General features: G+C 47.7%; 1 protein-coding gene across 1 annotated transcript in view; it reads right to left on the reverse strand.

The window, feature by feature from the left end:
* The window catches only part of LOC147697778 (cell cycle control protein 50C-like), a 399,761-nt gene that overhangs the window by 219,732 nt on the left and 160,458 nt on the right, over positions 1 to 19,571 (reverse strand). Inside the window, exon 3 of the mRNA XM_086934448.1 lies at positions 4,099 to 4,209. Within this exon, the coding sequence (XP_086790574.1) occupies positions 4,099 to 4,209 (111 nt within the window). The remainder of the gene's footprint in view (positions 1 to 4,098; positions 4,210 to 19,571) is intronic.

The following is a 19,571-nucleotide window of genomic DNA, read 5'->3' on the forward strand; positions in this document are numbered from 1 at the left end:
TTTTAGACTCTGCATTGGTACCTACATGTTGCTACTTAAATAAAAAAAAAAAAAAAAAGGACAATCAATAAACATACAATATTTGAAAAGTCTATCATTCTTTTTTCCCCATAGTACGCTCCCCGGACCGCTTCCCGGTGCGCGTACCAGGCGCTCCCCCCGCAAAAAAAACGAAAAAATATATATATATTTTTGCCCCGCGGGGCCATTTTAAAGCCCCCACATCAAACCTAGGGGGTCAGGGAGGATCTACTCTGCCCCCTTATGGTCATTTCCCCCTTTGTTTTGGCCACCTCTTGTGTCTCGATCCTACCGAGACACAAGATGGCGGCCGCTCCGGACTGTTTCGAATGTTTACAGACACCCAAGAACCAATCAGCTTTCTGCGCGCAAGTCGCGTGGCGCGCCCGGAGCGCGTACCGGGGCGCGCTTATAGATATATATATTTTTTTTAACCTAAATTACTCAAAATCCACTGTAGCACATATCTTGAGACCTAGCAAAGGCACATCGGACTACCAGTCCCTACAATTTTGCCAAGTTTCATAGAAATCCATTCAGCCGTTCGAGCTAAAAGTGAGTCCAACCGCCCTATAGAAAACTCAATGTTAAAAACACGTTTTGGGACCCCCCCAAACTTTCAGGGGACGCTCAGAAACAAAATGTGCCATTTTCCTGAAAATTTCAACCAATTCCGTCCATCAACCCCAAAGTTATTCAACATAGAATTTACAGAAATCCCTATTCAAAAAAATCCTAACTATATATACCTACTGGCGACCGCCAGTAGTATAAGTATATATATATATATATATATATATATATATATATATATATATATATATATATATATATATATATATATATATATATATATATATATATATCTATATATGTATATATCTATATATATATATATATATATATATATATATCTCCTTGCGGCGGCCACCACTGGGTAGTTGTAGTAAGGTCAGCATTTCCATAAGAAATGCATTTTTAGTGTTGCTAATAGCTTTGGCCCGGTTTTACAAAGCTCCCTGAAACTTTCCAAAAAAGGATCTACTTTCAGACTAATTTGTGCATGGAATGTGTCAAGGTGATCCGTCAAGCGGGGGCCGAGAAAAAGAGGGGTCGCACAACACAAAATCCCCAAGCATTTTCCATAGACTACTTTAAGAAGCGCTACCTCAAAAACCGAAGAACGAATTACACCAAATTTGGCAGGAAGCTACATCTTGGTGGTCCACAGATTGTGGTTTTGTGATATGGTGTAAATTTTCGCATTAGTGTTTGAGAAATTAAGGTTTAAATACATTTGTAAATCTTGATGGTTGGGTCAGCGGGGGTCCCTTGAGAGTCTTGAAGGAGCGCCAATTTAAAAATAGAGTGCTCTGATTGTTCCAGGGAGCTTTTATTTCCTTGGGCCATGTTGCTGACTCCAGCTAGAGAGAGGGCTCTGTTTGGCTGCTAGGGAAATTGTTGCTGGCAGCCATTACAGGACTCGGAGAATTAGGCCTCAGTCCTGAAGTAAACAAATAAATAACATAAGAGCAGCAGGGTAGGTAAACCCTGCCCCCCTAGGCTGCATTGGTGGGTGAGCCAGAGGGACCACTCTTAGGGCTAAAATACAGAAAAAAAGTCAGCAATTTTTGTTGTGACGCTGAGGGACTTCTACGAGATTGCAGCCAAATAAAAACAAAATGGTAGCCCGGGCTGCATTGTTTAATAAAGGGGGCATGAGTCCCTACTCCCCAAGTCATTATAGGCCCTGGGGAGCGCATCCACTGTGGCCGCATTCCATAATGGGAGAGGGGTGTGTGGCCCCCCTTTTCAAGCTATTACAGGCCCCAGGGTGCTCAGCCTCAGGACTGCAATGGCCCAATAAGGGAAGGGGGGACATTCAGTCACCCTCAACAAACATTTAAAGGCCCCAGGGGGGCCCATCCCCAAGGAGCCAACTTCTTTAATTAAGTGGAAGGGACCCTTGGGCCCTCCTCCCGAGCCATTATAGGCCCCAGTGAGCCCACACTTGGGGTTGAATTGTCCAAAAAAGAGGAGGGGCTATGCAACCATCCCCCTCCCGAGCCCTCAAAGGCCCCAGGGACCCCATCCCCTGGGGTCAATAAACTTTTTAAAACTCTGAGCCTTTAATGGCCCTGAGTAGCCCATCCACCAGGTCCAGCATACTTGCAGTGCCCTGGAGAGCCCACCCCAGGTACACAGTAGTTTCCCTGTCTGTATCAGCGCAGGCAGGGAACTTGTGTTTTCTCCTGTCAGGAGGGAGCATTTTCAAATCTTCCTCAAAACGGGAGCAAACACACAGTCTGCTCCCAGCGGGTGGGTGATTGCTCCCAGCATACAAACCAGGAGCAGACTTGTACGCTGTTGCAATGATGCAGGCCGGGAAATAGAACAAGATATGGCCCCTGCCTAGAAGGGGCAGCATAAATAGTTGCTCCTTCCAGGTGGGAGCAATGCCAGCTCCTGCACAATGTGGGAAGCCAGCTGGGGGTACAGAGGGCATGGGCCTCCTCCAGTGGCCCCCAACATATGCATGGTGGTCCCCCTGGTTGGGTACCAGGACAGCCACCTTTAAAAAATTCAGGCCTAGCAGGGGGAGGGGTCCCCGGGCCATTATCAGGGCCTAATGACGCTCAGGGAGGGGGTCCGGGTGACCCCCTCCCCTTTTAATATAGATGCACCCCTAGAGAATGGGGTTCCCAGGACCTAATGAGACTCAGGGAGGGGAGCCACGTGGTCCCCCTATCCATTAACATAAATAGGGCACGGGGGTAAGGTCCCCAGGTCCTAGTGAGGCTCATGGAGGGGGCCCTGCGGCCCCCCTCCCATCTAAAAAAACACACGTCCGACGGATGGGTCCCTGGGACTTGATAAGGGTCAGGGAGGAGGCCTGCTGTGCGCATCAGGGGTTGACTTTACGTATGGTGAGAAAATATTACTATGTAAAAAAAAAAACTTAGAAATTCACTGGAAAAAATCAAAGATTAAAGTAATGTTATAATTAGGTGTGTTAAAAAGATCTGTTTTTGTTTTTTTAAACTTAGAAATTCACTGAAAAGAACAAACGTTTAAGTAAATTTATATTTAGGTGATTAAGTCAGTGACAACATTAACGTTTTGAAATGAAAAGAAACACAGAAATTCACCAGTTATAGTTAGCAGTGATAACTATAACTTGTGCATGCCAAGCACTGTTTATGACCTCCCATATCAAAGACCTTTACAGAGGAGATGATGTATGGTGCCACAGGAAATCAAGTCATTGTTGATGAGGCATACTCAATAGCAGCAAACTACTAGACAAAGGTAAAAAAAGAATAGTTTATGTACCGATCACACCAGGTCAAGGACAACTAAAATACTTGCACTTAGAAGGGCAGAGGAAGTTGTAGTTAGTAGCTACAAAGCTGGCAACAGCCATGTGAGAAAATCAACTTTACCCCCAGATAGTGCGAATGTTCACCTGGATAAAGACCACTCCTGTTTAGAAGAGTGGCAAAAGATGAGGCATCCTTTATCAGTTCTTCTAGTGACTAGTGCTTAGTACCCACCAGCCCAATTCTAGGTGTTAGTCTGCCTCTAGGGTCACCCTTCCCAGGCAGGACCTGCAGGATGAGAAACCTTTAGAGGTGCCGGAAGGTTTCAGTTTCACACAAGGTCTGCAGTATCTCCCAGAACTCTGAGCCAAGCGATTAATTTACTACAACATTCTCCCCATCAAGCAGACACCAAGCACAACCCTATTTTATCTGACCCAGTCAATCACACACTCTCATCATGTACACAGATAACCAGGCGTCTCTCCTGTCGCAAACAATTAACTCAACTTGTTTGGGGTCAAATATGGTATTGCCAGCTACTGTGGTCTGATAGAAGATGCACACTGAGCATTCTCATTCTTCTGATAAAACTTAGTGACAGCATTAATTCAGCCAATCACTCCGTGAGAAGTGGTCTATGCAATAATAATGCATTTAATTTCCTGTAGACTAAATAACTGAATTAGGCTTTTAGTTAATTACATAGCTCAACATGGTGAACATGAATTACAAAAAAAGGAAAACAGAAACACACCTCTTTGCCGTATACATTATGCCCCAACAGCTGCGCGTCGTATCGTGAAATCCCATAGCGACGATGGTTCTGGTAAAAATTTCGGAGGCCGTAGTACATAAACACATCTCCCTAAAAATAAAAGGTTGAATTTGATTAGGAAGCAGTAATCACTCCTGCATAATGTTTATCATTAAAGACCATGAAAGTGAAAGGATCACTCAAAGTTTAGGTTGTCACAACAACAGAAGCAAGGACTAAACACATTAGAATTCCCTCTCTCAGAAAGAGGGGAAGGCAGACAACAGAGAGGTGAGTTTGTGAAAAGCTAAACTAGTTAAGCATAGGTTAGCATCTGAACAACTTTTAGTAACGCACCAAATAATAGCAATGCTGAGTCCTCAATTTGTCGTTCACCGACCAGTAAGATAAAATGTGTAAAGGGAATTGAGAACAGCATATGGGAATTGCAGTACCTGTATATCTGTGGATCTCGAGGTGTTATTGTGTGTCTGTTGGCCGGGATCACAGGCCAAAGACTGGTCACTTCCTGAAGAATCCAAAGATTTCAACTAGGTACCACAAAACTGCCGTGCTCATTTCATTTATGTAACACCAACACTTTTATAAGTCCATTACTCTAAATGCTTACACTGTATACGCTACAAGTAGACTGATGATGAAAAATATATTTCATAATACATGGGTGGGGTGTGAATGATGAATGCTGTTTGTCATGTTTCAATTCTGAAATTGCTGGGTTTGTTTTAGTTATTTGCACATTGGATTCAGTGGACCATTTGAGTCAGTAGTAGCAGGGGTAGGTACTACTTTTTTCAGGTATTTTTTTGTGTTTAATGTAAGAGTGGCACAGAGATCAATGGCCAGTCTGCCCCCTCCCACCCACAGCATCAATCCCAGCCCCACTCTGACAGCCAGATACGAGAATTCAATAAGACACCACAATTTCAGACGTTTGTTTCCAACTGGAAAGGTGAGTGTTTGGTATGGGTAACAGTTGCAACCAGATATTGCCCCTAAAGTTCCTTAACCACCAGAAACCAGGTACTAGCCCTGAGGTACCCTAACCTCCAGTGACCATGGCCGTGAAGTACCTTAACCTCAAGCAACCAGATGTTGGCCCTTAAGCACCGTAACTACCAGCAACCCGATATTGGGCCTGAAGTACCGTAACTGCCAACAACCAGATATTTGCCATAAAGTACCTAAACCGCCAGTGACCAGATGTTGCCCCTGAAGCACCTTAACCACCAGCAAGCAGATATTGTCCCTGAAGCACCTTAACCACCAGCAACCAGATGTTCTCCCTGAAGCACTTTTTTTTTTTTTTAATCTTTATTTTTCAGCATTTACACATACATGGCAATAAACAATGCTCTCAGCGGTACACAGTGAAGGCGTCATCATAAACAAATACAATGCAATATAAATTACATATTAGAACCCATGGCAGCAGCAAGCAATGGAACAGGGAAGCTAACCAGGTCACATCACCGATCAACCTGCAGGCCCATTTCAGCATCTATCATAGTCTCATCCTCCCCAACCAGACCTCGACTCGAAAAAATAGTGATATACTTGCATAGCACAAAAGAACAGTCATATCATATAAGCACAATACGTAACATCAACCCTAGACAAACCCTTCGGGAACAATTCCATGTGCGGCCTGCGTATCCGTCGCATTACGTTTCTTGACAATGTATGCTCTATACGGGCCCCATATATCCACAGGCCGCGAGCAGCTGGGCACTAAGGTCGTATATTCCTCGCAGTTCACATTACAAAACGCTAAACTGCGAAGCCATGCCTGCAAGGAACGGACTTTTCTACTACCCCATAATAACGCAACCTCTCGCTTGTCCAGCAGAAATCCAAGTGCTGCAAACTTTCTAACCTTCTTAGGGAAATTAACCATATTTCCCAACAGTGCAATCTCAGGTGTTGGAATCAGTGTCATAGAAAGCATGTCTCCCAGCGTGGCGTGCATCTGTACTCAGTAGTGTTGTATCTTTGTGCAGGTCCAGGAGAGATGAGCAAAGTCAGCATGTGGAGCAGAAAATGTTTGGCATTGGTGGGGTCTAGCGGGATCTATCTTGTGGGACTATGCCGGGGTGTGGTACATCCTACGGAGAAAGTTGAAATGTAGCAGCTTATGCCTACTATTCAGGGACACCTCCCTCGTTAACTTGCAACATTGCTCTCATTGATCATCAGTGATAGGGCGACCCAAATCACTTTCCCATGCTGTACGAATTTTAACGTCGGAGAAGGGCCGATCCATCACACATTGTTTATACAATTTGGAAATCAAATGTGCATCAGTTGGACTTACTACAATTAAGGACAGCGTAGCGGCCGGTTCAGGAGCAACCAGATAAGAAGGAAAGGTGGCTCACAACATGGAATGCATACGTCGCAATACAAAGGCATCCATAAAAGAGCAATCGTGGAACCGCGCATCTTCAGAGACTGAGAAAATATGGTTGTCCGGGAAGAGGTCACCTATCTTGTGGATTTGAAAACTCTCCAATGTCCGCTGAACTAAAGTTTCACCTGTTATGGGGAGTAGTGGAGGATTGCAATACCGGGGAATACAATAGGTCTAATCCCAACAGTCTTCGTAACCTATCCCATGCCCAGCAAGTGGTAGATACCATCTGAATGTCCCGCGGGTCTCTTGGGATTCCTTAGGTAAGACAGCGGACAAGTTCTGTGGAAGTACTAAATGAGCCTCTGGCTTTAAATATGGGATGCGTGCATCTGGGTGGTACCAAGCATATGAATAGCAACATTGCGCGGTCAGATAGTACAGATACATATCGGGAACCCCGAACCCGCCTCGCTCATACAAAAGTGTCAGAGTCTGCCAGCTCACCCGAGGTCTCTTGTATCCCCACACTAGTCGTAAAAGAAGTTGAAGCAGCTGTAAACAAAAGGCCTGGGTGAGAGGGATAGGAATGTTATTAAAGAAATATAGAAATCTTGGGAGAATCACCATTTTTATAATGGCAACTCTTCCTTCCATTGACAAATACAGCCGCCTCTCCACCTGTGATTCTAGTGAACTAATTGCGCGGCCATAGTTTAATCTAATGATAGTGGCTGCGTCTAAGTGTATATAAACCCTGAGGTATTTAACAGCGTCATGACACTACTCAAGTGGGAATTCGCGTTCCCATGCAGTTGTACTGCTGGTTAACTGAAAAATCACGGATTTGTGCCAATTAACACTAAGACCGGACAACCTGCCAAATCAGATAAGTAATGGGGACAAGGGGCAGCCCTGCTGGGTGCCGTGGGATAGAGGAAAAGACGTGGAGATAGTTCCATTCAGACGCAGTCTAGCTGTGGGTTCCGTGTATAACAGTGTATAACAGAGCCGTCATAGAGACGAAACACTCAGGCATTCCCATGCGACGCATCACCAACAGGAACAAGCATTTACAATGCAACGGTTTCACATTTGCAAAAGTTAGAGCTATTGACATTGTAAATGGCAATTTTGTTATCTATGTGTTGATTTTGAAAACAGCTAAATAAATGGCATTGTCGTTTACAATGCCAATAGTTTAATATCTCGCAAATGCGAGACCTATTACATTTGCATACACACAGAGAGCCACACTCACACACAGCCACATACACACAGAGCCACAGACACACACAGAGCCACACATAGGTAAATTGTGCTAATCTTTGTCAATCTATTATCTACAGCTACAACATTATTTTACAAATAAAACCTGTTGATTGAATAATTGGTAACTTAACCTAATCTTAAACATAGCAACATCTACAGCTAGATTGTTCTATTCATAAAAATGATTGTCACAATTATAGATTAGCATATAAAAATATTTGAAAACGTAGCATGCATACACCGGACATTTCTATATTTCATTCACATATAATGCACATATAAAGCAAGTGTTGTTGAAGTAACGCCTGCAGGATTATTTTGTTCTTTCAAAACCACATCATGCAAGTTTGGCGGGCTGTTACAGCGAGAAAATATTCCAGCCTTGACTAACATTTCCCACCGCAGCATTCTCGCCTTTGTTAAAAACAACTGTTGTAGAGTGCCGGTGTAAACTGTGTAACTCTTTGCAGAGGTATCAACAGTCAGATACTTCTGTTTTAAATCCCCAGCTCGCAGTTTTACAGTGCTGCATAAGAGGGTTGTTTTATTTTGGAAACCACCCTCGACTTTGACTCAGAGCAGCAGAGAATAAAGGAGGGAGAGAGAGAATGAAGGAGGGAGGGAGAGAGAGAATGAAGGAGGGAGAGAAAGAGAGGAAAACAGTGACAAATACAGAAAGCAAGGGGTGAAGAAAAACCTGCAAGAGTGACGAAATAGGCAGTGCAGAGTGAGGTGGAAATTAAGGATACACAGTCTTGCTAGGCCATTGAGCAGCTCCCTAGACAGGTTCCAGAATAACATTTTAGGCCACCGCAATTTTTTAAAAAAACACAAACTAAGCACTTCAAACAGCCTTGAAAGTTCTGCTATGGGGCCTTTGTTTGATTCCCTGCTGCCTCTCCTCCATGCTGTCAGTTAGACCCAGGGCTTCCCCTCGCCTTCTACATAAACAGGAATTTAAACTCACGGGTCACGGAGCGAGAGCACATTTGCTTAAGAATAAGAGAATGTACCGTGCGCCATAGCGGAGTACACGTTAGGCCGGTCTCCGAGGAGCACGAGCTGGCTTAACGTGGCAAATGGACGTCAGATGTTTTAATGGTGTGTTTTTACAGCTCAGCGCTATTCAACTAGCGGAATATTGCCTTCAAATAACAATGCGGGCCTAATTAGTCCCGGGTGCTGTCATTTCATAATTTTGCAGGTCCTGTGCGCAGCAAAAAGTAATAAATGTAAGCAGATCATTTTTCGTTGGACTGTAAAAGCGGAAAAGAAGTCCAATGCCAAGCCAATGCAAAGCAGGACATACCGAGCCTCAGTGTTAAACGAGAATGATTGCACACAGTCACATCGTTGTCTGGTGCTAGGTTAAAATTCATGAGCGTACATGCATAAACATAATGCATTCTGGGAGTTGTAGTATCAGTACATTTCAGCAGAGCTATAAATGTAGACCAGAATGATTTGTTGAAAAAACCCTGGATGTGGGAAGACAACGTCAACCTGGCCACCATTCAGTCATTTGGTAACTTCCAACTCAAGAATTCAGTTGTCAGAGCCCAGCTCTCGCTTTTCTAGTTTTACTGGATAATGGCATGCAGTTATTGTTACCGATTTGTGACATTTGCAGAGCACACAATCTGCAATTAGCATCACAGCACAGGGCTTTTTGGCAGGTCGGGGTGTGACTTTCCTCGTGCTGGAGGGACTTTAATGACAGACCACGGTGTGTGCACAGAATGATGATGTATGTCTGTTTGGGAAATGTGCAGAATTAAAGAACAGAGGCCCTCATGTATCATGCCATTTAATGGTCGGTAAGGCTCCGATTCATAAATTCAGAGCCTTTCCAACCGCAAAATGGCATGGCGCTTCAGAATAATCTACTGGCGATACTGGAAAGGGGCTGCGGGCAGTCTTTGCTGTGGGGGGCGCGGCGGCACTCACCAGAGTCTGTTTTGGCCGGGGTCGCTCCAAGTACATGAGGCCTCAGGTATCGGAAGAGAAGACGGGAGTTGATCCCATGGACGGGGAGCCGAGTCGCAGGGCCAGATACTGGCAGGAAGTCGGTCGCTGAGCGCCCCACTACAAAATGGGCACGACCTGTCCCAATCGCCGCCAGAGAGGGACCAGCAGACGGGACACCTTCAGGGCAGAGAGCAGCGCCGCCTGCCCCCCGCCTGACCTGCCTCTGCCACCATGGACCTGTGCTATGCCGTGCCACACTTAACAGCTCCGGCGCCGGGTACACAGAGCCCGCCTTCACTGCAGTTGCCGCAGCCACCAGAGTTCTCCGCTACCTCGTTCCCTCTCACGGCCGCATGAGGCCTGGAACCAGCACCTCACGCAGGCTCGATGGTGTCAGGGGCAAAGCTCAGTACTCCGCAATCCGATCCCTGATGGCAGGCAAGCTTTCTCAAAGGAAAGAGGGCACACCGACCCAGCGATGGCGGCCCGTCTCAAAGCTCCCCAGGCACCGCCATTTCCAGTCCGGTGCCCCCCCCCACCCCGGCAACAGACATGGGTGTGGGAGTGGCGGGTGAGACTCAACGGCGGCGCAGCTCATGGGGACAGGCCCACTGCAGCGGCCAATCAGAGCGCGCCTCTGTCGACGAGCCACCAATGCGGTCGCAGCCCCTTCGTGCCTCGGCCAAGGTGCCGAGCAGCTGACGGGCGGCAGCACCTACGAGGACACGGGGGGGGGGCGGGAGAGGAACGGACGGCGGGAGGGGGCGGGAGAGGACACAGGGGGCGTGAGGCACGAAAATTGGCACAAGTGCGGCGTGGGCAGCCGCGGATTAAAAAAAAATTTAAAAAAATGGCGGCAGCACCTACGAGGACAGGGGGGGGGGGCGGGAGGGGGCGGGAGGGGGCGGGAGAAGACACAGGGGGCGGGAGGGGGGCGGGAAAGGACACGAGAGGAACGGACGGCGGGAGGGAGGCGGGAAACGTGGGGACGGCGGGAGGAGGGACACAAGGCAGGACAGCAGCAAGCACGGCCCGGCCGGACCAGACACGGGGGCGTTCCCGGCGTCGTGTGACGTCTGCAAAAGCCAAAGAATCTCGGGAACGCCCCGTGTCTGGTCCGGCATTGACGGACGCCTCTCTGTTCCAATGGCTAGCCTCCATTTATGGAGCTAGCCAATGAAGCAGAGAGGCGTGTTCAAGTCACCCATACTAGAAACTACAGATTTCTCTGGAGGAGGAGCCTAACGGCTCCGCCCCCCAGTGAAACCTAAAAAGGGCCACTCTAGGGAGTCAAATGCCTTCTCTGCGTCAAGGAGCACCGCAGCGGCCGGTGCACTGGGGTCAATCCTATGTAACACTGTCAATAAGGTCCACAAATTGAGCGAGGTGGATCTGTGGGGGACAAAACCAGACTGTGCCGGTGAAATAATGTATTCCATCAATAAAGACAGCCCGATCGCGATCACTTTAGCCAATATTTTATAATTAAGGTTTAGCAGGGACAATGGCCGGTAGGAGCCACAGAGCTTAGGTTCCTTGCCCGGCTTGGGGAGAAGGATAATGACCACCTCTCTAAAAGTTGGCGGAAGGATACCCACTTCAAGAGCCTCCGCATACACTTCTATCAATCTCGGAACCTATATATCTTTATATGCTTTGTAGAAATCTGCGGAGAACCCGTCAATGCCGGGCGCCGAGGAACCTCTAAGCGCATCAATCACCTCCACTACACTCGCCTGGGATATGGGGATGGCAAGGAAGTCTTGCATATGCCTTTCAAGATATACCAGTGCAATTTCCGCAAGGTACTCTCCTTGTTCATGGAGGTCCCCGGAGAGTATAGAGGTGTATAAAGTTTTAAAATGCGAGAGGAATGTATCGCATATGTCCGGAGTGGAGTATAACACCTGGTCATTCGGGCCTGAGATTTCAGTGATATAGGCTGTGTCGTGCGGAGGACGGAGCGTGTGTGCCAAAATGTTGCCGGGCCGTTCGCCCTCCCCATATCTTCTGGCAACATACTGTTTGCTGAGATATAACAGTTCTCGCTCAGTGGCCTCCCGAAACTCCATCATCAAAGCTAAACGACGATCCTCACCGGCCTCTGACCCATGCTCTAGCAGTTCCAAATCTAGGGCTGTGATTTCTTTCTCAATGCTGCTTAAAGTGGATCGTAGTGCTCTCAGAACCCCTGCATTTTTAGCAATACAACCCCTCCTGATAAAGGCCTTAAAGCCTCCCAAAGTACCGCCCAGGTATCCACCGACCCGTGTTAATCTCAAAATCTTCCTCAGTAGCCTCCCTGACTTCCTCAAAAAATACCTGATCTTGAAGTGCCTTCCCAGGGAAACGCCATTGCCTCTCATATCCCCCAGGCCTAGGAATGTTGAGATGTAGCAGGACCGGTGAATGGTCCGAGAACGTCCTTGGTAGTGTATCTAACCCCCTGAACCAACCAGCGGCTCCAGGGGACACCAACCAGTAGTTTATTCTAGTCCAGATGTTGTGGAACCCAGAATAGTGTGTGTAAGATGTGAGGTGTGGGTGATGCTTGAGTTCAATATCGATAAGGGAGAAGGGCCTGGAATGCTTAATTCCGGTCCAGGGAAGACATGGCTTGGCAGTTCGGGCTGGACTGTTCCCATGAGGCACAGGGTCAAGACTGATTTGCATATGGCCATGTCTGAACTGGGGTGGTGTGGTGAGCAAAATAACAATGGATTAAACTCAGATCTGTGACTGGGGGTGAATGTTTTGCCATTGTGCAACATTCCGTCCATCAATTGTTGTTTTTGCATTTGTCACCCGAGTGGGACGGGTATGCTCAGACGTGAGTCCCGTGCTTTCCATGCCACTGGAATAAAGCTATCCTGGCTGATGAAGGCTGATAGCCAGAAACCGGTCCTAGGATGCTTGATTCCGGTCCAGGGAAGACATGGCTTGGCAGTTCGGGCTGGACTGTTCCCATGAGGCACAGGGTCAAGACTGATTTGCATATGGGCATGTCTGAACTGGGGTGGTGTGGTGAGCAAAATAACGATTGATTAAACCCAGATCTCTGACTGGGGGTGAATGTTTTGCCATTGTGCAACATTCCGTCCATCAATTGTTGTTTTTACAGATGTCCTGCAGCGTGTGGTGTGAATGGAGCTCGGAGTCTGGCGAGGAGGAGGTGCTATCTCAGGCAGGATCTAACAATAATCAGGCGAGTCTACGTTAGGACCATATAATCCCACCAGAGCAACATTGTGCCCCATTAGACAGCCAGTATCTATCAACAAGCGCCCCACCCCATCAGACATCGCCCTATACAGAGAGAAAGGGACCCTTTTATGGATAAAGATGGCCAACCCTCTTGAATAACTACTATAGTTAGAAAAATATCTATGGGATCCCCAGCTCGCCGACATAGGTGGCGCGTCGGACTTAGACAAGTGAGTCTCCTCCATGTAAACTACGTCAATGTTATGCCTAGCTATATAATTGAGGACTTGCCATCTTTTACGTGTATTGTTTAACCCCCTGAAATTCCAAGACATCAGAGATAGCCCGGAAGGACCGGTCTGCCAGCCTAACTGTGCCATTTAGTAAACATTACAACAATCATGTGACTTTTCAAACCAACCCAGCACCATGTACCAGTAACCTGTGCAGCAATAACTGTAAATCTATGAAAAAACAGCAAATGTCCCCACCCCCACCTCCCAGCCTCACCCCGTCCCTGGCGAGTCAGAACCCATCCCCATAAACCAAATGTCGGTGCAATACAAACAGGCATTGTAATACAGTATTTGCACTTACATACCGTAAACTTGGCATATTTAACAAAGAAACCTTGGTGTCCACCATGAGGCGCAGCAACACCACGCCGGCCGGACAATACAGAATACTGTAATGGCAAATGGCAAAAAGTTACAAGTATGGTAATAAAGCAGCAGAACCTAGAGGAAAGCACAAAAATGAATCAACCAGTCCCAGGATTAGAGAAGAGCTCAATGCTGGCCTCTGACCCACTATGAGGAGGGGATGCCACACGTGCAGCGGCCGTCGTTTCGTTGTTTTTCTTCCTATACTCTTGGCAAAACTCCTGTGCCTCCATCGGGGTGTCAAAGATGTGGGATCTTCCGTCCACATCCACCTTCAGCCTGGCAGGATATAGCATACCGTATCTAAGGCCCAAATTATTTAAAGTGGCTTACACTCCATTGAACTTGCGTCTTGCATCCTGCACCACGACAGTGAAGTCTGGGAAAAATGATAACCTACTCCCCTGCCACTGGACCTCTCCCCGCTCACGGGCAACTCGAAGAGCTGTGTCCCTGTCCCTAAAGTTCATGTGTCTAGCAATGATGGGTCTCGGAGGCTGCCCGGGTTTAGGGCGAGGTCCCAACGATCTGTGTGCACGTTCCACCACAAAACCCTGTGTGAATGTCTCTCTGCCAAACAAATCCGATAGTAGTTGCTCCACGAAGATGTCCATGCGGCCAGTGGTGGCAGTTTCTGGCACGCCAATAATGCGGACGCTGTTCCGTCGACTACGGGCTTCTAAATCTTCATTCTTTATCGCCACTTGTTTCAGAATTCTTTCCACCCTCTCAAGTCGTTTCTGCGATTGTGCCGCTCCATCCTCCATATCTGAGACTCTGTGCTCCACGACATTCAACCGCCTATCATGAACCTGGTCCTTCGCACCCATATCAACCAGCCTCTTATCCAGCGCATCAAATCTGCCATCCAGGGCTTTGAAGCCAGCCCTCATCTCCTTGAGCATAGCCGCTATGAGGGAGGCAGGGTCATCGACATCGACATTGCCCTGTGCCCCATCCGCCATGTCTGTAGGGTCATCAGAAGTGGCACCAGGGACCTTGTCAAACTGCAGTGTCCGCTGTTTAGGATCTTTCCTCCCCATGTTCAATGAGGCTGTCCCACCCCCAAGCACAAGCGGAGAGAGGCAGAGTCACAACCCCAGAACAAGCGTGGAAGCAATACCACAAGCGTGTGATTACACTGAAAGTCACGACCCTCAGGGCCCAATCACGCAACTCCGCCCAGAAGTGTAGAAAGGCTGAATATCAAATCAACTGAGTGCACACAATAATACAGGCCACGAAGTAGGTCGGAGTTAGTGCCCCCAGGAATGAAGAGCCACAGGTGCAAGCAGGTGTGATGCAGTTACAACCCAGCACCTGCCAGCCAGCCAGTATAGCGGAGGAAGTGTGCATCTCTCCAACCAAGCGCGATGGGTGGCGTAGAGGGTGTAATCGTCGAGGCCAGAAGTAACCGCCAGACAGTCAGTGCATGAGCGTCAAGCCCCTCCCAGCCGCCAGGTTCATGTAACAACAGGAGTCAGCCAGACATAACAACAGAGGGCCTCTTTCCCGTGGTGCGGCAGCAGCAGCGCCAAGGCCAAGGATAATATCACCTTGTGTCAGCCACCAATGTGTGAGGCCAAGACGAGCAGGGCCCAGCTAAGCACAAATCTAGGCTAGGCGTCGGGGTATCAACAGCAGCCTGCCCAGGTCGATGCCCCACACCGCCACCAGGGCCTTTCGAGGGGGAGGGGGCAGCCAGCACACCTGATCAGGCCCAGCGCCTCCTGGCCCCCACATCTAGATTCAACGGGTCTCCCTCCCTAGCCTGTCTCACGCAACACCGCACACCAAGGTTCAGCACGACCGCAAGGCCAGTCAAGCCTCGCGACCGCCGCGTCCACAGCGGGACCCCACGCACAGCACCAGCAGGGGCAGAGAGGGCTACTAAGTCAGCGGGGCCGATTCCCAGCAGGCACTGATCAGGGGCCTCCGCTCACCTCTCGGATCCGGCGCAGCTCGTCACGTATCAGCTCTGCTCCCAGTAAGGCTGCAGGACCTGCGCTCAGTTCTCAGCAGCACAAGTCCGAGGAAAGGCTACTCAACTTCATCGGATCGGCCCGTCACTGGCATCAATTTTCTCCGCATCTCCTCCCGGGCATTACAGGAGGGCCGTCCACTGTGTTTTTTGTAGCCCACATCAATGAAAAAGGGCTGAAACCGTGCCCGCCGGCGGAGATCAAGCACGGGCGGCCATCTTGGTCGCCTGCTTGGCCACGCCCCCTCCCAGAAGCACTTTAACCACCAGCAATCAAATACTGGCCCTGAAACACCTAAAACACCTGCAACCAGATATTGTGAAGTACCTTAAGAGCCAGCAACCAGATACTGGCCCTGAAGCACTTTAACCACCAACAACCAAATACTGGCCCTGAAACACCTAAAACACCTGCAACCAGATATTGTTAAGTACCTTAAGCGTCAGCAACCAGATACTGGCACTGAAGCACTTTAACCGCCAGCAACCAGATATTGTGAAATACCTTAAAAGCCAGTAACCAGATATTGGCCATGAAGCACCTTAAACCGCCAGCAACCAGATATTGTGAAGCACCTTAAGCGCCAGCAACCAGATATTGGCCCTGAAGCACTTTAACCGGCATCAACCAGATACTGGCTCTGAAGCACCTTAACGCCACCAACCAGATATTGTGAAGTACCTTAACCACCAGCAAACAGATATTGTGAAGACCTTAACCACCAGCAAGCAGATATGGCCCTGAAGCACCTTAACCGTCAGCAACCAGATATTGTGAAGTACCTTAAGCGCCAGCAACCAGATATTAGCCCTGAAGCACCTGAACCACAAGAACCAGATATTGGCCCTGAAGCACCGTAACCACCAGCGACCCGATATTTTCCCTGAAGCACCTTAACTGCCAGATATTGGCCCTGAAACACTTTAAATACCAGCAACCAGATATTGCACCTGAAGCACCTTAACTGCCACCAAACAGATATTGTGAAGTACCTTAAGCGCCAGCAACCAGTTACTGGCCCTGAAGCACTTTACCCGCCAGCAACCAGATATTGGCCCTGAAGCACTTTAACTGCCAACTACTAGATATTGTGAAGTACATTAACCGGAAGCAACCTGATTTTGGCCCGAAAGTACCTTAAAGCCCAGCAACCAGATAATGGCCCTGAAGTACTGTAATCGGCAGCAACCAGATATTGGCCCTGAAGCACCATAACCGCCAGCGACCAGATATTTACCCTGAAGTACCTTAACCGCCAGATGAACGCAACCACTGTGATAATACAGAATCTTTAGATACCTCTACTTTCATGGCAATAATCAAACGCAAATTGTTGTTCTTGGAAAATTCAGTGTATAGCATTCAAGAATATCGTAGGTTCAACAAAGACATATGTAAAGCTGTCTCAGAAGTTGGCTGAGAACATTATTTGTTTTGACTTCTGCTAGGGACCCCTGACTCATTGAAACCAGGCACCCTAGAAACCCACCCCATTTTTTAACATATCAACTAGGAGCAAGAATAAAGTTATTTCGCCCACTAGATAGATATTTTTAACTCACTCCACTCCACATACACCACTGCACGACACATAGTTCCTCACAACAGTGCTCCTACGTATTTTGGAAATCGTAGCACGCCTCAACCTGCAGCGGGTTGGGATGGCCCCTATGAAGAAGCATGTCATTGTGGGAAAACCCCGGTGAGTGAGGGGACTCACGAAAGGACATTTTTCCTTTTGTGCCAGATTTTCTGCCTCACTCTGAGCGAAAATCAATTTCTACTGCTAGGTTCTCTATCCGAGATTTCGGATTTTGTATGTCTATAACTAGAACAGGAGGGTGGACCTAGCATATTCCTCTACCTCCCCCCCTTTTTTTGATCTTGACATTATTTGTTCAACAGACCTAGAAAAGCAGTTTAGAGGTGTTGCTCGCTCAGCAACTAATATTGCAAAAAGCGAGCTATTGCCCAGAGTCACATGGTGCTGATCGAACCTGCCGCCGGCGATTGAACCGTGTACCCCGTAGTCTGGAGTCAAACACCCTAGCCGCTGCCGCACACCTCTTCGTCATGTCAAGTAACATTTCCATATGCTCAAAATATTTAATAGGACGTTTATTAAGAAATGATCCTAAAGCCATGATTCCTACATGATGATGTATGTTGGTGTACAGTGTGATAACGTCTAGAGGCACCAAGATCATACCAGGCTCCCAAATAACGTCATTCATCAAATTTAAGATGTGTTTGGAAACCTGTATGTGTGATGGTAAATTAGTAACATAAGGTCTCAGAAATGTATCTATGAATTGTGACAGTTTTTCTGTAGGGCCCCCTATTCCCGATATTATCGGTCTACCTGGTGGCCTTGTGGGGTTCTTGTAAATCTTCAGTAAGGTATATAAACGGGGAACCTAGGGTGATCAACCAGCAGATAGAGACATTCCTCATAGTTAAACAACATTTGTCATACAATATCTTGAGCTCCTTATTAATCTTACCCATCAGTTCTCGAATAGGGTTTCTATCTAACCTTCCCCTGACACAGTGTATATATTGGGCACCTGACTGAAGTCAGTCTATCTTTTCTTTTCTTGGTTCCCTCAACGTCCGGACCGGTGTCTATTTCCCCACAGTGCAACCTGGAGTGGAGAAAACGAGGCCTGGATCTTTGGAAAGGTTGGCTTTCCCTAGAGAAGAAAGAAGCCGAAGCCCCACTTCCCTTCTATAGAAGCACTATACGCCGAAGGAGACTGTTAAAGCCAATAAAACCTGCTTTAAGTTCTTTCCGTGTCATTGCGAGTTACTCTAGTCCGCCACAAGTGGTTGAGAATGCGGGTACAGAATTAACCATCTGTAATCCTAAGATGGAAGACCTGCTACAACATCTTGTCAAAGGACAGGAACAATTAGGATGGGCTGTGGAACAGCAGTTAACCTCCGCCCAAGCCGACAGAGAGACATTCAAGAACACCATATCAGCCAAAATAGAAAGATTGCAAAAGCTAATGATTGATCCGGCTGCGCCCTCATACCAGGAACCTAGAAACCCTCACCCCAGCCCATCAGGAATTTCCCTTCAAAAGTATACGTCAGGAGAAGACCGTATGCGTTCTTACTCAATTTTGAGAGAGCTGCACTAGCCTGTGGGTGGCTGCTGGAGAAATGGCCGTTCTTTCTGGCCCCCCTTTTAACTTGGGAGGCCCAGGCGGCTTACCAGGTCGCAAACACCGCAGGGAATGCGCCTTATGCCACAATTAAAACCATCATACTGGACCACTTAGATCTCGACGCAGAGGCCTATCGGGTGAGATTCAGAAAAGAGAGGGGAGCGCCGGGGAGAATCCTAAGCCTTTATTTTTTTGCTTAAAAATGACCACGGATAAATGGCTTACTCCTGCGGTTAGTTCTAAGGAGGAAATCATGGACAAAATCTATTTAGAACGATATTTGGAAGCCTTGCCCTATGGAACTCAGAAGTGGCTACATCAGCATTCCAACCGGATGACCACCCAAGCAATGGAAATGGTCTCCACATTCGCCAGGGCCCAACCACGATTACACCTTTGGGAGTTGGAAAAACCACTCAAACCCCCTCTCAAGGTTGACAGGAAACCACGCCGGAGTATGGAGACTTATATCCCTTGCCCCTCTAAACCTGATATCCCCAGTTTTAAGGTCCCTCAATGGTTCGAGTGTGGGGCCTTGGGGCACATCGTTCGACTTTGTCCCCAAAGAATGAGTGCTGAAGAGCCCATGGAAGTGGGATACCTCCCCAAGACAGTTCTTTATTCGGCTGAACTAGGAGGAGCATATTATGTAAGTGTAAGGGTGAATGGGAAAACAATAAAGACCCTCCTAGACTTGGGTTGTAAGCAGTCAGTGATTCAAGGGGATTTTGTAAAGTCCAATCAAGTGGTACCGAATACTCTAGTATACATAAAGTGCGTCCATGGAGACATAAAAACCTATCCAGTGGCCAACGTACCCTAGTCTTAACGAAGGAAAGGA

Source organism: Lissotriton vulgaris, chromosome 8 (assembly GCF_964263255.1).
Source record: "Lissotriton vulgaris chromosome 8, aLisVul1.2, whole genome shotgun sequence".
In the NCBI taxonomy this organism is placed as follows: Eukaryota; Metazoa; Chordata; class Amphibia; order Caudata; family Salamandridae; genus Lissotriton; species Lissotriton vulgaris.